The sequence below is a fragment of the Pagrus pagrus genome (assembly GCF_965226575.1).
Source record: "Pagrus pagrus genome assembly, chromosome: 5".
Classification (NCBI taxonomy): Eukaryota; Metazoa; Chordata; class Actinopteri; order Spariformes; family Sparidae; genus Pagrus; species Pagrus pagrus.
Genome location: NC_140189.1, coordinates 3097480 through 3119638, shown reverse-complemented (window position 1 = coordinate 3119638; position 22159 = coordinate 3097480). Strand labels below are relative to the sequence as shown.

The 22159-nt window shown below is 43.9% G+C and overlaps 1 protein-coding gene across 1 annotated transcript in view; it reads right to left on the bottom strand.

Moving 5' to 3' along the window:
• The window catches only part of fat4 (FAT atypical cadherin 4), a 113448-nt gene extending 91580 nt beyond the window's left edge, over window positions 1–21868 (bottom strand). Inside the window, exon 1 of the mRNA XM_084353764.1 lies at window positions 16381–21868. Coding sequence (XP_084209890.1) covers window positions 16381–21483 — 5103 coding nt within the window. The 5' untranslated portion in view covers window positions 21484–21868. The remainder of the gene's footprint in view (window positions 1–16380) is intronic.
• Between the last annotated feature and the right edge of the window lie 291 nt (window positions 21869–22159).

Genomic DNA, 22159 nt, shown 5'->3' with positions numbered 1-22159 from the left:
TCTCCTCTATGAAATGTCTTTATTATCACCACACCGCATTATCATAAACAATGAGAATGTTTACAACGGGCACTAACAGTTCTAAATCCATCAGTTTTTTTGTGTTTTTTTTTTTTTTACAATAAAAAATAAATAACATTTGCCGCATTTACAAGAGGGCCCGTATAATTAAGAATTTGTCATTAAAAGTGCTTTACAATGTCTATAAAGTTTCTCCTGACTCAAAAACTCACAAAATTGAGAGATTTTATAAGGGAGTCTGGGGAACTTCTCCAAGGGCGACAAAGAAGTAGACTAAATTGGTTACTGCTATGTCAAATCTTACAATCTTTACCATCAATAAAATGTTGTCGTCTTTCATGAATTCAATTAATACAAAAAATATTGGCATTCATCTCTCAGCACCCCAATGTGACTGACTTCCAGCATCCCTTTATACCACCAGGCATCTGCAGCAAATTCAGGAAATTTGAAATGTGAATATTTACTTGGCATCAATGTCAAATCCACTTTATACTTCAACATTTGCCCTCTTAGTCATCTTACCCCTGAGTGAGGAAAGAGGGGGCAGATACATTCCCGACTCTTGTGAGAGACTGGAGTCGTTGTTGTGTTAATAACAAACAGCACCATGTCCACGCAGCCTCCATATGGAGTCATACACCAGGGGCAGACGGGGCATTTTGACAGTCAGGGGATCAAACTGTTTCCATATGACCACAGCTGGCATTACTCCAGGCCCGGGGCAACTACGGCTCCCTCAGACACCGAGCTGAGGGCTCGTGCAAACTCAAACAGTGGGTGTCGCCTATAAAGCCTGAGAATAAATCTTAAGTTTCAAAGACGATTTGAAATCTGATGCCCATGCCCTATTACTGTTTGATTTCCATGAGGAGAGTTTAATTCCCAGAGAGGATACTCGGAATTCAAAATGAAAAACCTCTTGCTGTAAAACATATTTGATCTTGAACAATAAAAGCTACTATGTGTAGAATTTTTATGATGATTGTGGCATTCTTCAAATATCCTGATGGCATATGTTTTTTTATGTCTTAATTTGACCTGGTGAATATACTCTGTGTCCTCGAGTGTAGATCATATAATGACTTCTACTATATTTACTACCAATATCTTAAAATACATGTTTAGGTAAGTATTAACTGCTTTTTTGTAAAGTCATTTTAAGTCATTTCACATCTACAGCACATTGAAATGACACCCTAAATACTGTCCACTGTCTTATTTCAGAGTAGTGAGCTTTGAAAATGTTTAGTTTCAATGAGTACAGCCTATTTAAAGCAGCATTCATCATCATTCATCATTTTTTGGGCAACTGGGGGCACCAAACCGAGGCTGAACAACGTGTCGGCAAACAGTTACTGTTTTAAAAGCAACATGGACATATTGGACATACAGCAACAGAAGTGTTCATTTGGAGTCGTGTTTCTGCTGACCTGGAAAGTTTAACTTCAACATTTACTCAATTTTTAGGGGGTTTTTTTGCTGGCCACCAACTCCTGTGAGAAATAATGTTAGCTAGGTGCCAACTTTATCTGCTGTTTGGTTCTGGTAAAGTAGTTCACAGGGGTTTTATCAAAGCTTTTTCACGGTAAACAACTGACTGCTACTGCTGAGGAAGAGATAAAAGAGAGCTGGGAAAGTTAACCATAACAGTAAAAAAAAACAAAATGATGAGCTGAAAGGTGCTAAAACGTAAAGCTGATTGGAACCACAGAGTTGGGTGAAATTTTTTTGCCACAAACAAACACTTTTTCATTCAGGGCATCATTTCCTGAATTATTAACATAAAATATTGATTAGTGCACCTTGAAAGAGTATCCTTTGATATGACAGAAAGTTTTGCTAGCAACAAAGACACAGATAGTCAATTAGCATTAGCAATGAATGATTGAATGAGATGACATTAAGATTATATGAGTTTTAGTTTAGTGTTTGTTTTTCTTCAATTCATGTAGGTTATTTAGCCTAAAATCATTAAAAAAAAAACGCAAATAACTTAAATACTAATATCACTGTCCCAGGATAACAGTTTTATGAGTGAGGCCCCACGAGTGTTTCAAGAAGTGTCTCAACAAAGCGAAAACGCTTCATAAAGAGCAGCAAAGTGTTGGTCCCTGTAGGCAGCCGATGACGGACAAAGAGAATATACGGCACTGTTTTACGGCCCAGCCTGCAGTGAGGCATGATGGGAAGTAATAACCACATCATTACCAACAGCGCCTCAGCCTTGTCAAACGTCAGAGGGATAAAAGAATCATGCAGAGTTCACACCCGGGCTGCCAGTCTACCGCGCTGTAGGGCCCTGTCACACATATGCACGTGCTCATTCACACATACGCACCAACATTTATCGGCCTGATGAGACACAATCAAAGAGTATATCCACAAACACACACACAGACACACATAGCCGGTTGTTTGGCTGCCAAGACAAGAAGCAGTGCTTCCGCTCAAGTTCTGCCAAGTTGGGTCAGAGGTGAGATGATTCACTGGGAAGGTCCTGAGAGTGTTGGATCACTCACTCATTATCAAATAACTGCATCAAATGGCAGCAAACCTCAAAGATCATGTGCAAGTCTGCAGGAGGAGGGATTAGCACTGAGGCAGCTGGTGTGCTGGACGACTGCAGTGGTTTCAGGGTAAGATGCAAACACACACACCGAGCATGAACAAACACAAACACATGGCTTCTTTCTCCCTCATACACATGTAAGGGATTTCGCTTCTGCTACTGCCTGTCTCTCAGATTCAAATTCGCCTTAGGTATAAGCAGTGATTTAGCTTTTCTTTTTTTGCCAAAGCAGGTTAAAAAAGGTCCGTAAAAGGGTCTATATTCACTATAATGTCATTGTAAACAGATGTAAGTGTTTATTAATGTATATGACAAAAACTGAGACTCCTCCTGTGGGCACCAATAAGTGGGGGCTGTTGTACATTAGATAATGAGCGACAACATAGGAAAATATGTGTTCTTAGGAGAGGATGATAGGACAAACACTATACATCAATAAACATTTGAAAAATGTCCTTATAGCTGCATAGAACCACATTAGTGTGTTATGACCATTTATTGATGTTTATTTACTGCTTGAAGTGGTAAAAAAAATGTGTATTATAAACAGAATAGAATGGTGCAAATGTTCTTTAGCAAATCATTTTTGTCTTTAATTGAGTCCTTTAAAGAAGTATTTCACTGCTGGAAAGATGGCTCTTGAAATAGAAAGACACAAATATTTGTGAAATTGGTGCTAATGAGACTGAAATCAGTGAAAAAGGGCTTTTGCTCAAAAGGTAGAAAACCAGAATGCACTGCACCGGGTCTGCACCGGACCAGTTAACACTCCCACTGATGGGTGACGTACTGCGAGTTGGGAAGTGCTGGGTTTTCATTCAAAGTCCATTTTGAAATAGGAAACAGTACAGTAGCCAGCTGGGAACAAAACAAATTATTGCATTACATCTAAACAGCACACTAAATTATGTAGACGAGAAATAACAGGATCAGTGAACAGGATTGTGGCTCACAGTGGATCAGCACTGATATTTCTTACAGTTTGATCCGAGTTTTTCAGCCTCTGTTTTCACAGTGTAGAGACAATATGGCGGCCACTGGAATGAACAGATATTTCATTTGCATATACGACTCAAAACTGTAGACATATGAAGCTGGTTGAAAAGTTCCTGTTTTAGTATTGATATGCCATATGGTGCAGGGACTTGCAGGACAGAGATTCCAATATAATAACAAAAATCAAAGTAGCAGAGGCTGGAGCATCCTGACTTTTAGTCCCTAAGATTGGTCAAGCTACAAAAGATATGGAATCTATCACACTTCATCCATTAAATTTGGGTTTTATTTCCTTGAATGAAAGACTTAGGCTGCCATTAAGGCTGTAAAGCTCCTCTGGAGCCACAGAAGACATAATAATCAAAGATTGGGTCAATCAAAGTCATCAAAGATAAGTGTGTTCATAGCCTGAGCAGTACTGCCCATGAGTGAAGGGGTCTCGAAGTGTGCATCAGTCGGGGTTCTCTTCAAATCTATTTTCTTTCAATTTCACCCACTTGTTTCAAGTATTTATTAAAATCAAGAATGCAGAGCAGCTACTGAGTCTTTTTGCCTGATAGATATTGATATTAAAAAAATCATGAAATAAGTTAATTTACTGGAAACACTAAGATGGAGATTTTGACAGAGTTTTTCTAAGTTTCATGTGTTGTGTTGTTGTTGTTGTTGTTGTACACCACCCCTTTCACACACACACACACACACACTCACACATGTACCCACAGGCTTCTGCACTCTGCACAGTCTGCAGACCGCAGTGTCAGTGAAGCCCCAATAGCAGCAGCCCCCTGCAGGAGATAGAGACATACTGTAATATCTGATCACCCTCCGTGTAATACCATAAGAACACAGTGTCCTGGGAGGGAGACTTCATTACGATCTGTCCATCAACAGCAGGCCAGCCAAGTTTAGACAAAGTTTTGGATGATTCATTTTTCAGTGGGCTGCTTTTTTTTTTTTCTTCTTCATCTCGAGGAGCTACGTGTCAGTGCCAGAGACGCCAAGCTGGATAACTGCAGAAAAATGAGCAGAGGGCGCCAAGATTTGGTAGATTGTGCAAAAAGTATGCAAGGAAAGTGCTGTTTAAGGCTGAAGGCATGTACCGTTACGAAGAGATTTGCATGTGAGCAAGCAGACACACACAAACACAAGCGGTGTATACAAAGTCAAAATAGCCCTGTGTTTGGAAGGCCAGAAAGTCAACTTTCAGAACAGCAGTTTGTTAAATTACACCTCCACATCCACACATAATAGAGCCTGGTGAAATTAGGCCGCTTCAACCATTTGCATAGGAAAATCACAGAGTGGGCAAAAAAGGGAAGAAGTGAGGGGTAAAAATAGCACATTGTCAACGAATGTAATCGAAACCAGAGCCACAGCTTTCTCTTTTACCCTCTAAGAGCTGCAAGCAGTCAGACTTTCCTCTCATTTGCAGCATGAGATATCAGCAACTTGAATAAAAAACATAACTTTTGTCTGACAACAGAACCAGAGAGTACGGCTCAGGTACCCCAAACACGAGTGGGAGCCTGAGTCACGTTGACTGGACCCACACATCTCTGCCCAGAACCCTTACCAGCTGCTTTCAATTAAACAGGCCCAACCAGAGAGGGGAGAGGAAGGCCGCGTTCACCAAAATGGCAAGCTATTTCCAGCCAGTTCTTTCTGCTTTCTGTTTCTGACAGCAGATCAGTTGTTCGAAATTTGTGTAAACACTGTGTTTTGTTTGCTGTCGAGGGCCAGCCTTTGCTTCGCTGCCATGCCGAGCCACACGGTGCATTCGAGATGGAAATGTTTGAGCGCAAAGCTTGCATCCAGAGCGCTCTATGATATTCCACTGACAAAAGATGCTTTAGGATTATTGCTGTGGAAACACAGAGCGGCCCTGCCAAACAGCGGGCCCACTCTGATCCAAGAATCTCCTTGAATGAGATAATAATCCTCCAAAGTGAGGCTCATGCTATGCAGTTATTGTCCCGGTGACCACAAGCTATTTTCCCGAGACGTTCCAGTCGACTACGTGCTCAAACAACCGCAGCCGTTCTGCAGGGCGACCCATGGGAGGATGATGTGTACGGGCAATTTAACGAGGAGGGAAGCCTTTGTGTTGAGGAGGGGTTGTAAGCTGCATGCAGACACCTGATAAGAAGCACCTGTCAAAAGAACCTAATCAAATACCTAATATTATGTTATAATGCAGACTTGGTGTCATTTGGCAACTTTTTTAGATAGCTGCATTACATTTAAAGGGTAACTCCACCTATTTTACACATGAAAGTGTGTTTACAGGTCTTAGAGAGGAGCTTTGAAAAAAGCAGTGTAAAGCCTTTTGTGGCTCCAGAGGAAGCTGCATGTAATCTGATAAATTGCAAGGTGCACTGTGGGTAATGTAGGCACCAGGTTTTGAAAAGGAAGAAGATCTGAGGTTCTGCCGTATCAATTTTGATTGTTTGTCTTAAAACTGTCCATAATGAGTCCAGGTGAAATGCTTTATAAAACCTGCGGTCTCCATTACCCACAATGCAACTTAGCCACTGAGTGAGATCACCGGAGGCAATTTCTCCAATAACATGCCAGAACATTCATTCCTCTGGAGCCACAACAGGAAAAAAAAAGCTTTTTTCACATATGCAGTTGTACTCTCCAAGACCTGTAAACACACTTTAATGTGTAAAAAGAGTGTTACCATAGAAGTTACCCTTTCAATGGAATTGGATACAGAAGTCTCCGATATATCTGCATTGTACTGCAAAAATACTGTAATATCCTATACTGTATACATGTACTGTAGAAGACATGATTGCATTATATGGAAATGTTCGAGGTGATTTGTTCATCATGTTAAACACTTTTTCCAAAAACTGTGCCTAATATATTTTGTATTTTTGGAAACTTTTGGAACTCCACAAGAAGTTCCAATAAAGTTTGTGGGTTTGAACAATGTTTGGCTGCACAGCATGAGACTCTGAAATGACTTATCCACTGCTAGGTCAATTTTAGAGGTAAATAACATGAAGATGGGGAAGGGACAGGACATTAGAAAGTGCTATAATGAGGGAAAAACCCATTAGATTACACTAGATGGATCAGGGGACTGTCGAGGCTCAGGAGAAGGCCAACAAGCTGTCAAATGAAGAGCATTAACAGAATTACGACGAACACTTGCACGGTTTTAAAAAACTAACAACTTGCACAGAAATTGAGTGCCGGAAAAGTCATGCAGGGACATTTTGAAAGCTGAAATATTTCAATTCCAGAATTGAAAACAGCTGCAAATCGACTGCGGCTTGGCTTATTTTCTGTGTAAAGACCTGCGCAGCAGAGCAACTGAGACAAAGCACACAATTTTGCAAGCCTGAAAAGCAATATAATCACAACAACACAAAAAATAAGTTCTCTACAGATGCTGAATGACAATATGGTAAACCTCTTAATAAAGCTGGAGCGTGTGCTGCACACAGAGCCGGAGCTGCAGTGGATCTCTTGATGGAAAACTCATAAAATAAGAGGGGAGATAACAATAACACGGCTCTCGCTCTCTGGTGCCAGTCTATCTTTGCTTGTCTCCTGCCTCTGACACTAAAGCCCTGCTCCAGCCCACCCTCCCCTGCTCCCAGCTCAAACCCCACCGCGTCTCCCCTCCTTCCTTTCCTCCCTCCATCTCACATCTAGCTCCTAAATTATCTGTCCGGGGCTGCAGGAGATACCCCTTCCTGCTCGGGGGTCGCTCGTCTTACCGCAAGCTGGGAAGATGAGGTGTGTGTGCGTTTCTGTGTGTGTGTGAGAGAGAACAGTGCATACGCTGCAGAAAACGCACATCCTCTCTCCCCTTCTCGTTTGATGTCCCCGGAGGCAGGAGGATCTGTGAAGGAGGCGACCGCACTAAATGTCACTTTGGAGGTGCCGTTGACGGACGGCCAGTGGGGCGCGAGATGTGCAAAAGAGCAGGGCCAGTTCTTTTTTCTCTTTCTCATTTTTAAGACAAAAAGCAGTGAGAGAGAGACAGGTCAACGAGGCAGCACAGCAAGGTCTGAGCTCTGAAAACAATGGAAATTTGCTGTGTGTATCTCCGTATGTGGATGTGTGTCGAGTGTTTGTTGATGCTAGAGAGCTCGGTAAGTCACGTGTAAGAACAAATCATTCTGTAGCTGGGATCCATTATTACCGCAGAGAATATGTGCCAAAATCAACCCTCCGCTCTCCCTCTTTCTCTCCGACTCCCTTCGTTTTACAAGTGAAAGTAGTGGAACATTTTTTTTTTTTTTCAAAGCTGGAGAGACTTGGGCATATTTTATGGTCCCTTCACCGTCGGAGCAGAGCAGAGAAAAGTGATGAAGAAATCTCTGGGATGTAGTCATACTCAGGCAAAGATTTATTTCCCTATGTAGCACTTGCTCAAGGAAAACGTTCGACTCAAATCATAGCTATACCTGATCATTCCTACTTCAGCCTCTCCCAATCAACTTTGCTGCGGTTGAGCGACTATAAAGCTCGGAAAGTTTAGATCGCAGAGTTCTGATGGACCTTTCTGATTGCACTTGAAGAAATCCCTCTCTGCTGCTACCAAACGGTAAACGGCTCCCCTTTGATCACGCCTGACTCCGGACTAAAACATTCCCAGCAGAGATTAATACTATTTCAGTCGCACATTTGGCCCGAGCATGTGCGCCTAAGACGGAGGAATGACCCCCGTCCCAAATGAGGCATGACAATCAAAGTCACAGAACAAGAGAAATGTATCTCTGATGTGAAAATAAACCGGATGATGCAAAACTCTGCAGAGCATGCACAGATCTGGCCACATTCATTTATTATTCTAACCCAAGGTCCTGCATTGACTTTGCATGAGGCAGACAGGGGGCAAGAGAAAAAAAAACACGTCTGCGGACAGTCGACCGCAGAGCTGAGCAAGTTTTCTTTTAATATATATGTACATTCCTTTTATAAACACGATTTAGCGGCAAACCGAGTTTAAAAATAGTGTTTGAATAATTTTTGCTTCAACCTGTTTAGAGAAGCAGCAGGGTGGAGTCACCACACCAGGACAATTCAGTTTGCCACAGAAGACAACACAATGAGTGCGAGAAAGTTAAGACAATAACACTGAAATCTCAACTTAATTTTGTGTAATTTTACTTTTGTATACTTTAACTGACAATACCTAGATTTGAATGATGAAGTAAAATGGGGACCAGGTATTTAACATCAGCAGTTATGTGGTGTGGACAGAAATGTGTCAATAACAGCATCAACATCTGCCAATAGGGGTGCACTGATTGTGAAATTCCCTGCAGATACAGATGTCTTCTGTTGTTTATTTTGTTATCGATCCTGCTTTTGTGCCAGAGAAACAAAAAAATCTTCATTACAAAAATCTGAACTGTTTTAAAGTGAACAACCTTGAATCTAACCTTCTTTCACATGAAAGAAAAGTAACTGCTTTCAAAGCCTTTTAGCCTGCTAGATGACTGTCAGTACATACATAGTCTCACAGACCGTTACAGGGATGACACAAGCCTTTAGCTCATGAAGGTGCCAGCACAGAACTGATGTGACAACAGAAAAACTGGTGATTATCGGCTGAGATAGATGTTTGGTCGATATATCGGTGCATCCCTAACTGCTGAGTATCAATAGCTGGGGTTAAATCAGACACATTGTGTTTTGTTTATTTACTCTTTAGAGCCGACAGTTCCTGATTCAAACCTGATTCAAACAATTTTATACTATTTTATTCACGAGAAGTCCTTTTAAGTGCTTGTTAATGGACACAATTTGACATTTGAGAACTTAGGTTTCTTTTCTTAAATAAATGACTTCAGGAAAACACAGTATTTCTCAAACAACAGCAGTGGTTCACAACCTGCGGTTCACAACCACAGGTCAAACTCTAGAGGTTGATAAGTAAAAGGACAGAAGGGTTGAAAACACACATTTCTGCTGACACAAATTATGTATAACTTTTTAGACTTTCCTCGAATCTTTCCTTTTGTCTTTTTTTGATGGCTCTTAAGTTCAGCTGGTCACAAACAGTTCAAAAATTGTGAACTCAAAACTGTGACATGGCATCACAAGACAAAATGGTTCAGTCAGGTTTGACACTAACAATCTTTTAACCTCTTTTTTGGCTTTTCAGGGCTTCATTTGACAGGAAATGGGAAGAGAGGGGACGGCAGAAAAGAGCCCGTGGTTGGAGTTGAACCCGGGCCACTGCAGCTAGGATGCAGTCTGTACAGGGGGTGGATGCTCAAGCAACCGAGCCACTGGGGCGCCCCAAACATTTCAGATTTTAACCAGGTTAAAACATGACAAAAAAACAGTAATGTAGCTTCATGTATAGGTGAAAAACGATGTCACAGACAATGAACTTGACTCTTCAGGTAACCAGCCGTGATAAAGATCTGACTCTCTTCAGAAAAACTGCCTGGTTTGTAAAATACAGAAACTGACTGGAGAATCGTGGGATTTAGCAGCCTTTGTGGCTTGTGGCCAAAAACAAGTTAGTTTTTACTCCTGACACTTGGCTTAACTTTATAGAACATGGCACAACAGAACACTGTGACCCTGCTCCTGACCCCTCAGCCCCCAGTCTGACAAAAGCCAGTGCCAGTCGCTACTTTCTGATGAAAAAGTCAAACATGGTGAAATGTGACACAGCTTCTCATACAGCTACAGTTAAACCTGAAGCTATAAGAACTACACGGAGCACCGTCTTTTTAATAATCATCTGAAGTGGTCAAATGAGCTGGAGAGCAGCCGTAAGTGCTTAACACTTATCCAAACAGAGTAAAACTGCGCCACAAAATAAATGAAACAAGACAAACACTAACAAACAGTCTCGTGTAATAAAAGGAGGAGACAGAAACCGCTGGCTTCATTAAGGCTCCATGTGAATCTGCAGGAGAGAAGTCACAAAGTATCCTGATGATCATATTTGACAGGAACATAATCACAATAATCTAAATGAACCTGAATTACTTTGACTGTGGCTACCATTTAAAGTTTTACTTCAGTTGAGAAGGAGTGTGGTCAATGTGTGTGTGTGTGTGTGTGTGTGTGTGTGTGTGTGTGTGTCTCTGTGTGTGTGTGTTTGGCAGCGTTTGCTTGCACGCATCTCTGCATGAGTGAGTGTTTATTCAACTTTTATGGCGATTGTCTCATAAAAACGGACAGGCGCTCTGGGACAACCTGCCCTCCCCTGCACCGGCTCACCCGCAGGTTCACCCGCAGCGACCACCTACCAGGATGGCGGAGCAGATGCGCCGCGTGTCCGCGTGAATTACAAGCTTGGTTACAGCCTGACTGGACAGGTACCACCCTGTCTCAAGACACTCAAAAAAAAATCCCAATTAGACCATGAATTACAACACACAAGGAGGCCGTTTGTTCTGCATCATTCATCTTCCAGTTGTTGTAAAATGTCCCTTCAGAGGGACATAAAATGTTAATACTAAGCTTGTGTATGATTCGAGTGTAATCAAAGTGGGTTTTTTTCTGTTGAGTTTGATCCAAAGAACAGTAAATGCTCCGCTCAGGGGGATATCAGTGTCACAGTTTGACCTTTCTCTGGAAACTGCATCATCAATATTTCAGGTTTTATGAATACTCTCTCACACAGACACAAATGCACAAAGAAAAACGAGCATCCATATCATATTTTCTTCCCTGCCTTGTTGACCTGTGCTATGTTGTTGATATATTTTCAGAGAGGTTTTTTCTCTCCATCCTCTCTAAAGCTCAACACCGCCTCTGTCGCCCTCATCACATTTCCCATCAGAGTCCATGTCGTAGGAGGGAATGACAGAGGGACAGAAAGAAAAGCAAAGAGACTTTGAAGTCTGTTGCCAACGAGATTTATGCATCAGACCGATCCACAACAGAGAGACAGAGTAACAAACAAATTCCCGGAGACACAAAACAGGCAGGCGGACACGAAAAGAGACGTGAAGACGTGAAAATATACAGCTGAACAAAAAGGACGATGAATATAACAGAGCTCGGGCTGCCCACAGAAACAGAGATCATTTCGACCATCTGCACTGCGAGTTCAGATTGGGCGCTCTTGTTCCCACCTGCTTAAGATCAGAAGCCCTGCCCTCACCCTCTTCCTTCCCATGACTCCTTGCAATGCTGCTACTTCTAGCACCCTCCTAAAAATGTCTCCCCCCGCCCCCCCACCTCTTCCTTCATTCCCACAACTCCCAATAACACCGTCTGACATGTCCAGAACCCTCCCAAGAAACACTCTTTTCTTTCTTCCTTCAATCTCACAACAGCTCCGCCGTACGTCCGTCACCGGTGAGGAGAGGGGAGGAAAGCTGGCTGACAGGGGCATCCATACACACTCCTAAATCTGCCAAGGCAAGACGCTGGCACAGACAAAAAAATAACAAAAGACTCCCGAAATGCGGCCGGGGCAGCGCAACACTTTATCTGTGAAGGCAAAACAAAGGAAGGCCTGTTGAACACTCTGACTGTGTTTACTTTCATGGGGGAACAATGCCTTTAAGAGGAGGGGGCAAGGACTGATGTGGCACTCGAAGGCCTCGGCGAGAAAAACACAGCACTTCATTTTGATTCACAGTGAGTTTAAGAAAACAGTTGTAGCAGTCCGGTCTATAGGGGCTGGAGGGTTTGAATGGGAGGGAAAGCGTTCAGAGGAGAAGAAACAGAGAGAGGGGAGGAAGAAATGACGCGGAGGGAGAAATCTGCTCTGCTTGTTTTCTGTCGTTTCTTTCTTCCTTTAAAGGAGCAATCCACCAAAAAATGTTGTGAGTGGGAAACAGGTTTTCAAAGGTGGCTCTGGAAATCTGAAGCACTAACGTTGGACAAGCATGAACAGCTGATAACACAAGCAGCAAGCATAATGTAAGCTGTGTAACATAATTGTGCTTCTGTTTGTGCTGCTATTTAGACCAAACTAATGAAATTAAAGTCCTTAAAATCCGTATTTTGGCAAAAATATGTGTCTTGGAAACAAACTAAGCCTTCTGATGGAGTTTTGAACATTTTCTTTGGACATATTGGTACTTTCTGTTCGCCAAGACTGGATCACCATTGAACTGCCGAACTGTTGTGAATCTGATCTGACTAAACCTGCCACCATCTGCCAAGCCACAAACTTTTCAGTCACTTTTCAAGCCAACAGGGGGGTGAGGTTTTGACACTCAAATGATTCCTTTAAGACTTTCCTAACATACATAAATCCTCTGACTCATCTGTGATGACTCTGACTTTAAATGTAACTTTTTCTGTTATTTTCTATTAGCATAGAATATATATTAGCAACATATAAACCAGTAAGTGTCAAAAAATCTTTGAGTTTGCAAAAGTTGCAATAGGGTTAGCGTTAGGAAAATGTGCTGACAAGCGTGTATAAACATAAACAACTAGAATAGCACTTAGTAGAGCGCATACCTCCTCCAAGGCCCAACAGTTCCCCTTAATTCAATCAAGCCTAAGCCAATATCAAATTAAACATAAATCTATATTTATAAAAATCTAGATCCAGATTTTAATGTGGATCCGCATCAAATTGTACTCACTCATAGATACCAGCCATCTAAATACGGCTGACTTTTTTTCAATCAACAGCCATGCATTATAAAGATCCCCACCAAACGTTAATGGTGTCTATTGTGGGCTGAGACCCATCCTCCATCCAAGTTTCATTGAAATCCGTTGTGTAGTTTTTATGTAATCCTGTTGACATACCAACCAGGCAACCAACCGTCACAGGCGAAAACATAACCTCCTTGGCGGATGTAAAAAGGCATATTTTGGCGAAAATATTTGTGTTGGAAACAAACTGTGCCTTCTGGAGTTTTGAGAATTTTCTGTTGCCAAAACTGGATCATTGTCTAACTGTCAATCTGTTGTGAATCTGATCGGGCCAAAGCTGCCAACATCTGCCCAGCAATATACTTTTCTGTCACTTTTCAAGCATATAAGTGGTGAGTGGTCAGCCTTAACTTCTACAGTTAAGGCTGTGCTGCTGTTGGACATCAATATATCAACTGTAAAAAGTTAAATAAAGTTGCAAGATGTGTTGTCAAGCCTAAAAACATAAACAACAGCAAGACATTTCAAGGTTAAGTCCATGCGCTTCTGTCTATCGCTGAAACTTTCACCCTAATCAGTGATGCGCAGGTGTTTTGTCTTTACCAGCTGACAGGAAACAGGTGCCGTCACATCACTGATTAGGTTGCGGCTAAAGGTGGAATTAATACTTGAAAGTTTCAGTTCATGGAGAGAAATCTGTCATATGTGATTCAGTGTGAGTTATGGGGTCAGAAGAGCTGTGATGAATCAAAACTTGGAGTGGATTAAAAAACATCCTCCTGAACACTATGAATGGAATCTGGATTCACCAACAATGGATAAAGCTGCTGCTAAGAGATTTTACATCAGCATATTTGTCTGTACAGCTACTGAGAGGAAGAAACACAAAGATTTCTGGGTAATGAAGTCATTTGCGCAACATTTCAAACTGACACTAAGAGGCTGCTGAAGTGGAACAACCAAATACGATCAATCTGACCACTGGTTGGCTAAAAGAAATACCCACATCATACATGAGACAGATGTGAGACAAAAGGCACTGACAGTCCTGCAATGACAGATCTAACCACCAATCACTGACAAGGAATCTTTAAGATGCCAAGAAGGGCAGGGGGAAAAATCGCCAGAATCGCCTCCATACACTCACTTTCCACTGCAGGCCCAGCAGGGTTCTGAGTTGTTTAAGATCATGACCGTCGATAAAGCATGTCAAGCCGAATTCTCTTTGTTTGAGTATTTCCAAAACATCACACATGGTGCCTAGCAGAGGGAAAAAAATACCAGCTTTCCCTCATGCATCCAATCAATGGGGAAAATGGGAAATGCAGAATGTGAAAGGGTCACAACCCCCGGGGGTGGATATAATACCCCAGTTGCTACCGGGTATCTGGTATATAAACACTGCACTGGAAAAACATTAGTCTAAGTCTGAAAGTTTACACTATTGTACCATGCTGTCCTTTGAGATCCCTTTGACAGAGTAGATACAAATAGTATGAATATGACCTGCTCACTATTAAATAATAAATCCATATAGATGACTGCCCAATGCATTTCAGCACAAAAAACAGCCAATTTCCCCAAATGTGGATCATGGAAGGTCATTTGAATTCCTCCAAGTTATTAGATCTCACGCTTCTCATGATGGAGAGACTGACTATTCAGCCAGGTGGTGTGGTAAAGTCATCTCTCCAAGGGGTGAGAAAGTTCAAGCTTAGCATGAAACCAATCTAGAGTTTAAGGTTTGGGAAAGGAGCACCGAGGCACCATATTCTCTCATTAGCCCGACAGTAGAGTCTGCAGAAAAGCAGATTGCCATCTTCGCTGCAGGCAAAGTGAGAGAACATTTGATATTCCCATTTGGCCCGAGCAAAACCCTTTAAGTTAACTTAGCTAACACGATTTTGCCAAGTAATCCTTGATTTCAATAATATGTGAGTTTGTCTCCAAATAACTGATTGCTGTCTTGGATTTCAGTTTCAATATTTGCAGTGGTTGAAAAGGCATCAATAACAACTGTCAAAAGGCATCCCGCTAATCTTAAACTCTTCAATCATTTAACATGAGCCATATTTGAAATGCAGACACACAAAACACATTTGTAAAGAGGAGAAAGAGCTTACACCTTTTTGGTTTTTGCTCTGAAAAAGTCCAATTTCTATGCAGCGTGTGTCATCAAGCCTATAATAACACAGAATATCAAGTCCTGGTTGAAATTTCCAAAACATATATAGACTCACATTTGTTTTTCATTTGACTAGCGGCGAGGCCTTAGCCACCCAAAACTAGGTTTAGGGTTCCCGCATTACACTTCAGAGGATATAACTGCCTCTTTCTTTAGGGGAAGCCTGAAAAAGGTACATCGCATAATGCAAACTCAGTGGACAGCTTAAGTTTCACTCTCCCTGCCCTCAGCGTCTTTTCACAGAGTCTTAAGGGGTCACCCAATTTTAATGGTCACTTATTGCCTGTGGAGCAGTTCCCGGTGGTATAAAGGTACCCCAGGACCACCCCCAGTGCCAAAACAGCCTCAGGCTCAAGGGCTCAAAGTAATACTGGCACTGATGATGCATACCTGCACTGGAAGACCTTATGAAATACTCTCTTTTTCATTTCTGCCTGAGACACTGTAGAAGCCATCATGGGCCTTGAACCTGAAACAGCAGCCCTGAATGATTTATGTCTACAGTGTGGAAATTAAAAAGTGGTCCTTTTTTGATTTGTGCAGTTCATATCCGCTGATAAGAATATCTCAGTGCATGAGAGCAGGAGGGGAGCTTGTGCAGAAGACATGCAACACTCATTTCCCTTTCCCAGACTGCTCAAATATTAGAGGAGGCACATTCATGATGAATTGTTATGGTGAGAATGTTTTTGGAAACGGGAACAATAAAGTTATCATGCCAAAGAACAAGAACCTCTTACTCATGTCCAAGAAAATTATGATTTAATATAATGCAGAGCCATGCGTAAAGAAGGAATTTAATTAATGAGCAGACAAATGCAAAAGGTGGCTCTGTTTTATGTGTGACTTGGAGAGTCTCACTCCCCATTTTTTCCAGTTCAAAAGCTCAATCTCATTACACTTATTCCATCCAAATGTCTATAACAAATGCCAGCGGGTGAGTTCATGCCCTCTCCCTGCCAAACAGATCAAATAGAAAAATAGAGCAAAATATAAGGTGGCTTCCAGTACCTGTATAGAATAAAAAAGTCAGCAGTGTACTAACCTCAGCACGCTGTGTTCTGGGCTGGCTGGCGTCTGTCTCGATGGCATACACATCCACCAGGTACAGGTCGGAGCCTTGTTCTCGGTCCAGCTCTGCAGCCGTCTGTATCACTCCAGTGTGGCGGCCGATGGTGAAAAGGCGTCCCACGGCTTTTCCTCCGCTTCGAACCGCCACGATGAAATACTCCACTTTGGTCGCTGAGCCCCGCGGGCTCGAGGCATCCAGGGAGATGACATTGGTGCCCGGCGGCTGACCTTCTTTGAGGATGGTGATGTATTTTGGCTGGGAGAAAACAGGCCCATCCAGCCCTTGGAGGATGATGGTCAGCTCAGTTCTGGAGGTCTTGTGGTCAGTGCCGTGGTCGGTGGCTGACACTGTGAGGGTGTACATGAGTCTGGACGGAACCAGCTGGGAGGCCAGACGGATATCTCCGCTGAACCTGTCCATGATGAAAGTGTTTGAGTCTCCTTCCACAAGCTCGTACTCCACTTCCCCGTTTAAACCCTCATCGGGGTCAAAGGCCACCACTGTTGTCAGGATGGAGCCGATGACTATGTTGGGCTCGGCTACGAGGGCGTTCTGGGACACAAAAGTGGGAATATTATCATTCTGGTCTGTGACCCATATTGTGACATTTTTCAGGGCAAAGCGGCGGAATTCAACCGGAACTGCCTGGTCAGTGGCTTTGACTGTCAGCTCGAAGAGATTTGAAAACTCCCTGTCGACTTCCTTGTTGGTGTATATGAGCCCGGTGCCCGGGTCAATGCTGAAGTGGTTTCCCCGGGGAATCTGTTGAACAATGGAGTACTCCAGCTTCCCATTTATGTCTGCATCTGTGTCATGAGCTGTGATTGTCATGACTGACGCTGAGATGGGAAGATTTTCAGGGATGGATTTGAAAATGTCACCGGGGGTAAATATGGGAGGGTTGTCGTTAAAATCCCTGACGTGAATGACTACAGGGATGGATGAGGAGCGGGGTGGTCTGCCGTTGTCCTTTGCAGTGATGTTTAGTTTGTAAAATGACTGAGTTTCATAGTCCAGCTTTTTAACCAAAAAGATGCTGCCGGTGTTTGGGCTGATGCTGAAAGTGCCGTGGTTGTTTGTGGCTGTGATGCTGTACGTTATGTCTGCATTCTGGCCTGAATCAGCATCTGTGGCGGTCACAGAGGCCACCAGCTCCCCTATTCTCATGTTCTCTAGGACGTCCACAGACAGTGAGGATTTAGGGAAGGAGGGGGAGTTGTCATTCTCATCCAGGATGCTAATACTAAGCATGCAGGAGGAGGAGAGGGGCACAGCTCCAGCATCAACAGCTATGATTTTTAATATATAGGAGGATGTAGATTCATAGTCCAGCTTTCCTATTAAGGTAACCTGTCCAGTGCTGCTGTCGATAGTGAACTGTCTTTCCTCGTTGCCTTCAGGGATGTGATAATGAACCAGTCCATTTTTGTTCTCATCAACATCCGAGGCGGAGACCCGCAGCAGTTGAGTCATGTTTTGAGCTGACTCAGAGATGGAGGCCTGGTAAATGTCTTTAGTGAATTTAGGCGCGTTGTCGTTGATGTCTTGAATGTAAACTTGCACCTTGGCCTGGTCTCTGAGGGGTTTTGGGAGACCCTGGTCTGACGAGACGACCACAAAGCTGAACACAGCGGCGCCTCTTTGTCTCATGAGTGACTCGCGATCGAACTGCAGCGTGCTGGTCAACTCCCCTGTGATGGTGTTCAGTTCAAAGTTCGGCTGCGGAATCTCAAATGTATATCTGACCTCACTGTTTGGACCAAAGTCCTTATCCTCTGCAAAAACACGCCCAACCAGCGACCCTCTCTTCTGCTCTTCCTCAAAATGAAACACATAATTGGTGCTGTTAAAGAGGGGCCGATTATCATTTACGTCATCTAGAATCACGCTGACATTGACAGTGGCACTAAGTGGTTCCACAGCCCGGTCTTTAGCCACAACCACCAAGTTATATCTGTCCTGTATCTCTCTGTCCAGCTCTGCTTTGATGTACAACTGCCCGTCTGGAAAAATGCCAAACACATCACCTGTGTTGCCACCAGCGATGTCATACATAATCTCCCCATTAAGCCCGGAGTCTTTGTCGGTGGCCTCTACTTTGAAAAAGCGGCTGTTGACAGGCTCAGACTCCAGGATGATGACCTCATACGAAAGCTGGTCAAACACTGGCGAGTTGTCGTTGACGTCGTAAACACTGATGATGAGGATGAGGCTGGAGGTGTGTTTGGGGACCCCCATGTCTGAAGCGATGACCTCGACCTCATAGGAGCTGGTGGTGACCTCCAGTGGCCCGGTCAGCGTGATGAGGCCGTGCTTCTCATGAATATGAAAAAGACCTTTTGGGTTTTGTTTGAGGCTGTAAACCACCATCCCGTTTGTTCCTTCGTCAGGATCCGAAGCTTTGGCCTGGAAGATGACATGACCTGTGCTCCAGTTCTCCACTGCACTCACATGCTCCACAGCGTGAATAAAATGAGGGGCATTATCATTTAAGTCCTTCACAGTGATGTTAACAAAGGCCTCTCCTGTGATCTCCCCTGCTCTGGCTACCACTTTCAGCTGATAGAAACCCTGCTCCTCTCTGTCTATCTGGCTCGATGCTGTGATCTGACCTGCACTGTTTACAGTAAAAAGCCCCCTCTGGTCCCCTGAGGTGATTAGATATGAAATGTTTGTGTTCAGATCTACAGTGGTGGCTGACACTGTCCCTATAACTGTCCCAATGCCCACATTTTCAAACATGACAAAACTGTAAACTTTCTGGCTGAAGACTGGTGGGTTATCCTGTGTGTCAATGACAGTCACAGTCACTATGGCCTGGGTGTGTGAGCGCAGGCCGCTGCCATCTGCTGCTGTCACCTGCAGCTGATAAGCAGTTTTCTCCTCTCTATCCAGGGACACAAGCGTGGTAATTTTCCCCGTGTTGCTATTAATGCGGAATTTAGAAGCATCTCCAGCTGTAATGATATATTTGACTGTGCCATTTCGGCCCAAATCGGGATCTGTGGCTGAAACAGTGGTTACATAAGAACCGGAGGGCTCATTCTCTTTCACATTGGCAAAATACTGAACGGGGTAGAAAACTGGCCTGTTGTCATTGATATCCCTCAGGGTGATGTTGACTTTTCCTACAGAGTGCAAAGGAGGGCTGCCTGCGTCTGCTGCCTGGATGTGGAGTATGTAGGAGGCCTGATCCTCTCTGTCTAGCTCCACGGCTGTGCTTAATCGCCCTGACACGGCATCCAGGCGAAACAGCTCCTGGACTGAGGCTGGAGTCTCTGCATCAAATGAGAACCGGATAGTTCCATTGGCCCCGAGGTCGTCATCTGAGGCAGACAGCAGCACCAGCTCAGTACCGGCAGGAGCGTGCTCCACCAGGGAAACATGAAATGTGCTCTGCGTAAAAGTGGGCACTTGGTCGTTCACGTCAGTGATGTTGACTATAAGTTTAGTGTAAGAAATCTTGGGCTGCAGGCCCTGGTCTTTGGCACTAATGTTGAGCACAATTTCAGATGCTATTTCCCTATCCAGCAAAGCGGCGCTGGTAACCAGACCACTGTTTTCACTGATGGAGAACCAGCCCAAAGCGTTTCCAGACACCAGGGAGTAGCGCAGGTTGGCATTCTGCCCAGAGTCACCATCTGTTGCAGAAACCCCTTTAATGTAGCTGCCTTTTGGAATGTCTTCACTGATATCTACTCTGTACAGTGTTTCCTGGAATATCGGCGGGTGATCGTTGATATCATTCACAAAAATAACCAGACTAGCAAAGGAGGACCTCGCTATAGGCTTGCCATTGTCTGACACAGACACAGTGAGGTTGTATGAGGAAATTCTCTCTCTGTCCAACACACTGGCCACTTTGATCAGACTCAAATTGGGCACAGGAGACGTGTGCACTTCAAAGTGTCTCTGCTCGTTGCCTCCTAAGATTGAGACAGATATGTTACCATTAGCTGTGGGGGAGTCTGAATCTGAAACGGTGAGCAGAGCCACAACTGTGCCAATCTGTGCGTTTTCATCAACAGAGGCAAATTTAGAAGTTGTGGGAAAATACCTAAACTTCACTACAGGGTCGTTATCATTCACATCTAACAGTTTGATTGTGGCTTCTGTTCTGCCTGACAGGGAGGGCACCCCGTTGTCTACTGCATGTATAGTCAGGGAGTACTCTTTCTTACTCTCATAATCCAAACCCTCTTTTATGATAATAGTACCGGCTTTAGGATCAATTTGGAAAGGCGTCCCTTCATCTAAAAAGTACCTGATTTCAGCATTGGCTCCCTCATCCTGATCTGAAGCTGTAATCTGCAGAATGCTTGAACCTACAGCTGCATCCTCAAATACACTGGTTTGATACTGATCCTGCCCAAAAACAGGGGGGTTGTCATTTATGTCTTGGATGGTGACGTTCACTTGCAGGTAGCCAAACTTTTTCGGCTCTCCTTTGTCCTCCACTTCAATCAGGAGCTGGTAGAAGGGAGTGACTTCCCTGTCCAAGCCTCCAGTTGAAACAAGGTGCAAGAATGCCCCCTCTCCACTAGGATTGACTGTAATATCCAGGCGGAATTTCCTCTGCTCGTTGCCTTTCACGATTCTGTACGTGGTGTGATCAACTCCGTTACTTCCAATGTCTGAATCTGTGGCGGTGTCCAGGATCACTTGCCTGCCGCTGCTGGCGTCCTCCTTGAAAGACACGACAATAGACGCGTCTGGAAACACCGGGGAGTTGTCATTAATATCCAGAACTACTATCCTGACCTCAGTGGGGTAGGTGGGCTGGCTGGACAGCACCACGACGTTGATGACATCACTTTGCAAAACCTCCCTGTCGATCACAGAGGATGTGTAAATGACCCCGGTGGTGCCGTTAATTGCAAAAAGTTTGTGGTTCTCGCTGAAGCGGTACGTGAAGCTGGGCTTGGTCTCTATCGTGCCCACGTAGGTGCCGATGGGCTGCTCCTCCAGGACCTGAAACTCTTGACGGACTTGGCTGGATGCTGAGTACTGCGACAGAGTCCATAACATGAGTAAAATCAAATGAAACCGGCCTAAGCCCCTACCTGTGAGCGCCATGGTCAGTGAGCCAGTCCACCTTTCTCAGACAGAGTCCATGCCTATGATGCATCAACTTTACTGAGGTCGGACGAGTCCTTAAAGCATTGTATTCCGGAGAAAACTCAATGGGAAACCAAGCAACGGCTCCTTCCACACTTATTCAGTCTCCAAAAGAGTACTCCAGAAGTGTAGTTTTATCCTGCGCAGCGCTGCGTCTCACTGCCACTAAATCCTCTGGATGGAGAGAATGACTCCTAGTTTCATTCCAGCTCCTCAAACAGCATTTTGCTTCAAAGCAGAATCTCACAATCCAAGGAAACAAAAAACAGAAAACAAAACTTCCAGGATCCTCGGAAAGTTTATCCAAAGTTAGAGCGCAAGTGCGCGGTGTTGGAGTGTGTGCAGGCGGTTCAGCCTACGCACCGTCCCGTGGAATAACGGTGCAGGCGCTTCAGTCATATTGTGCTCAGGAGTCCCAGTAAGTTAGGACAAAGCTGGAGTTCTACAAACTCCCTCCCATCACTGATCCCATTGGATAGCGGTGCTCCTGCGCGCCCTCCCACCGCCTGTCCCCCTTCCATTGTGCAGCGCAGCCCGTTGTCTCCGCCTGTGGAAGGAGATGTCAATCAAATAAGACAGGTAACGATGCACTTAATTACTCCAATAACAGATCAATGAGAGTCTTAATGAGCTC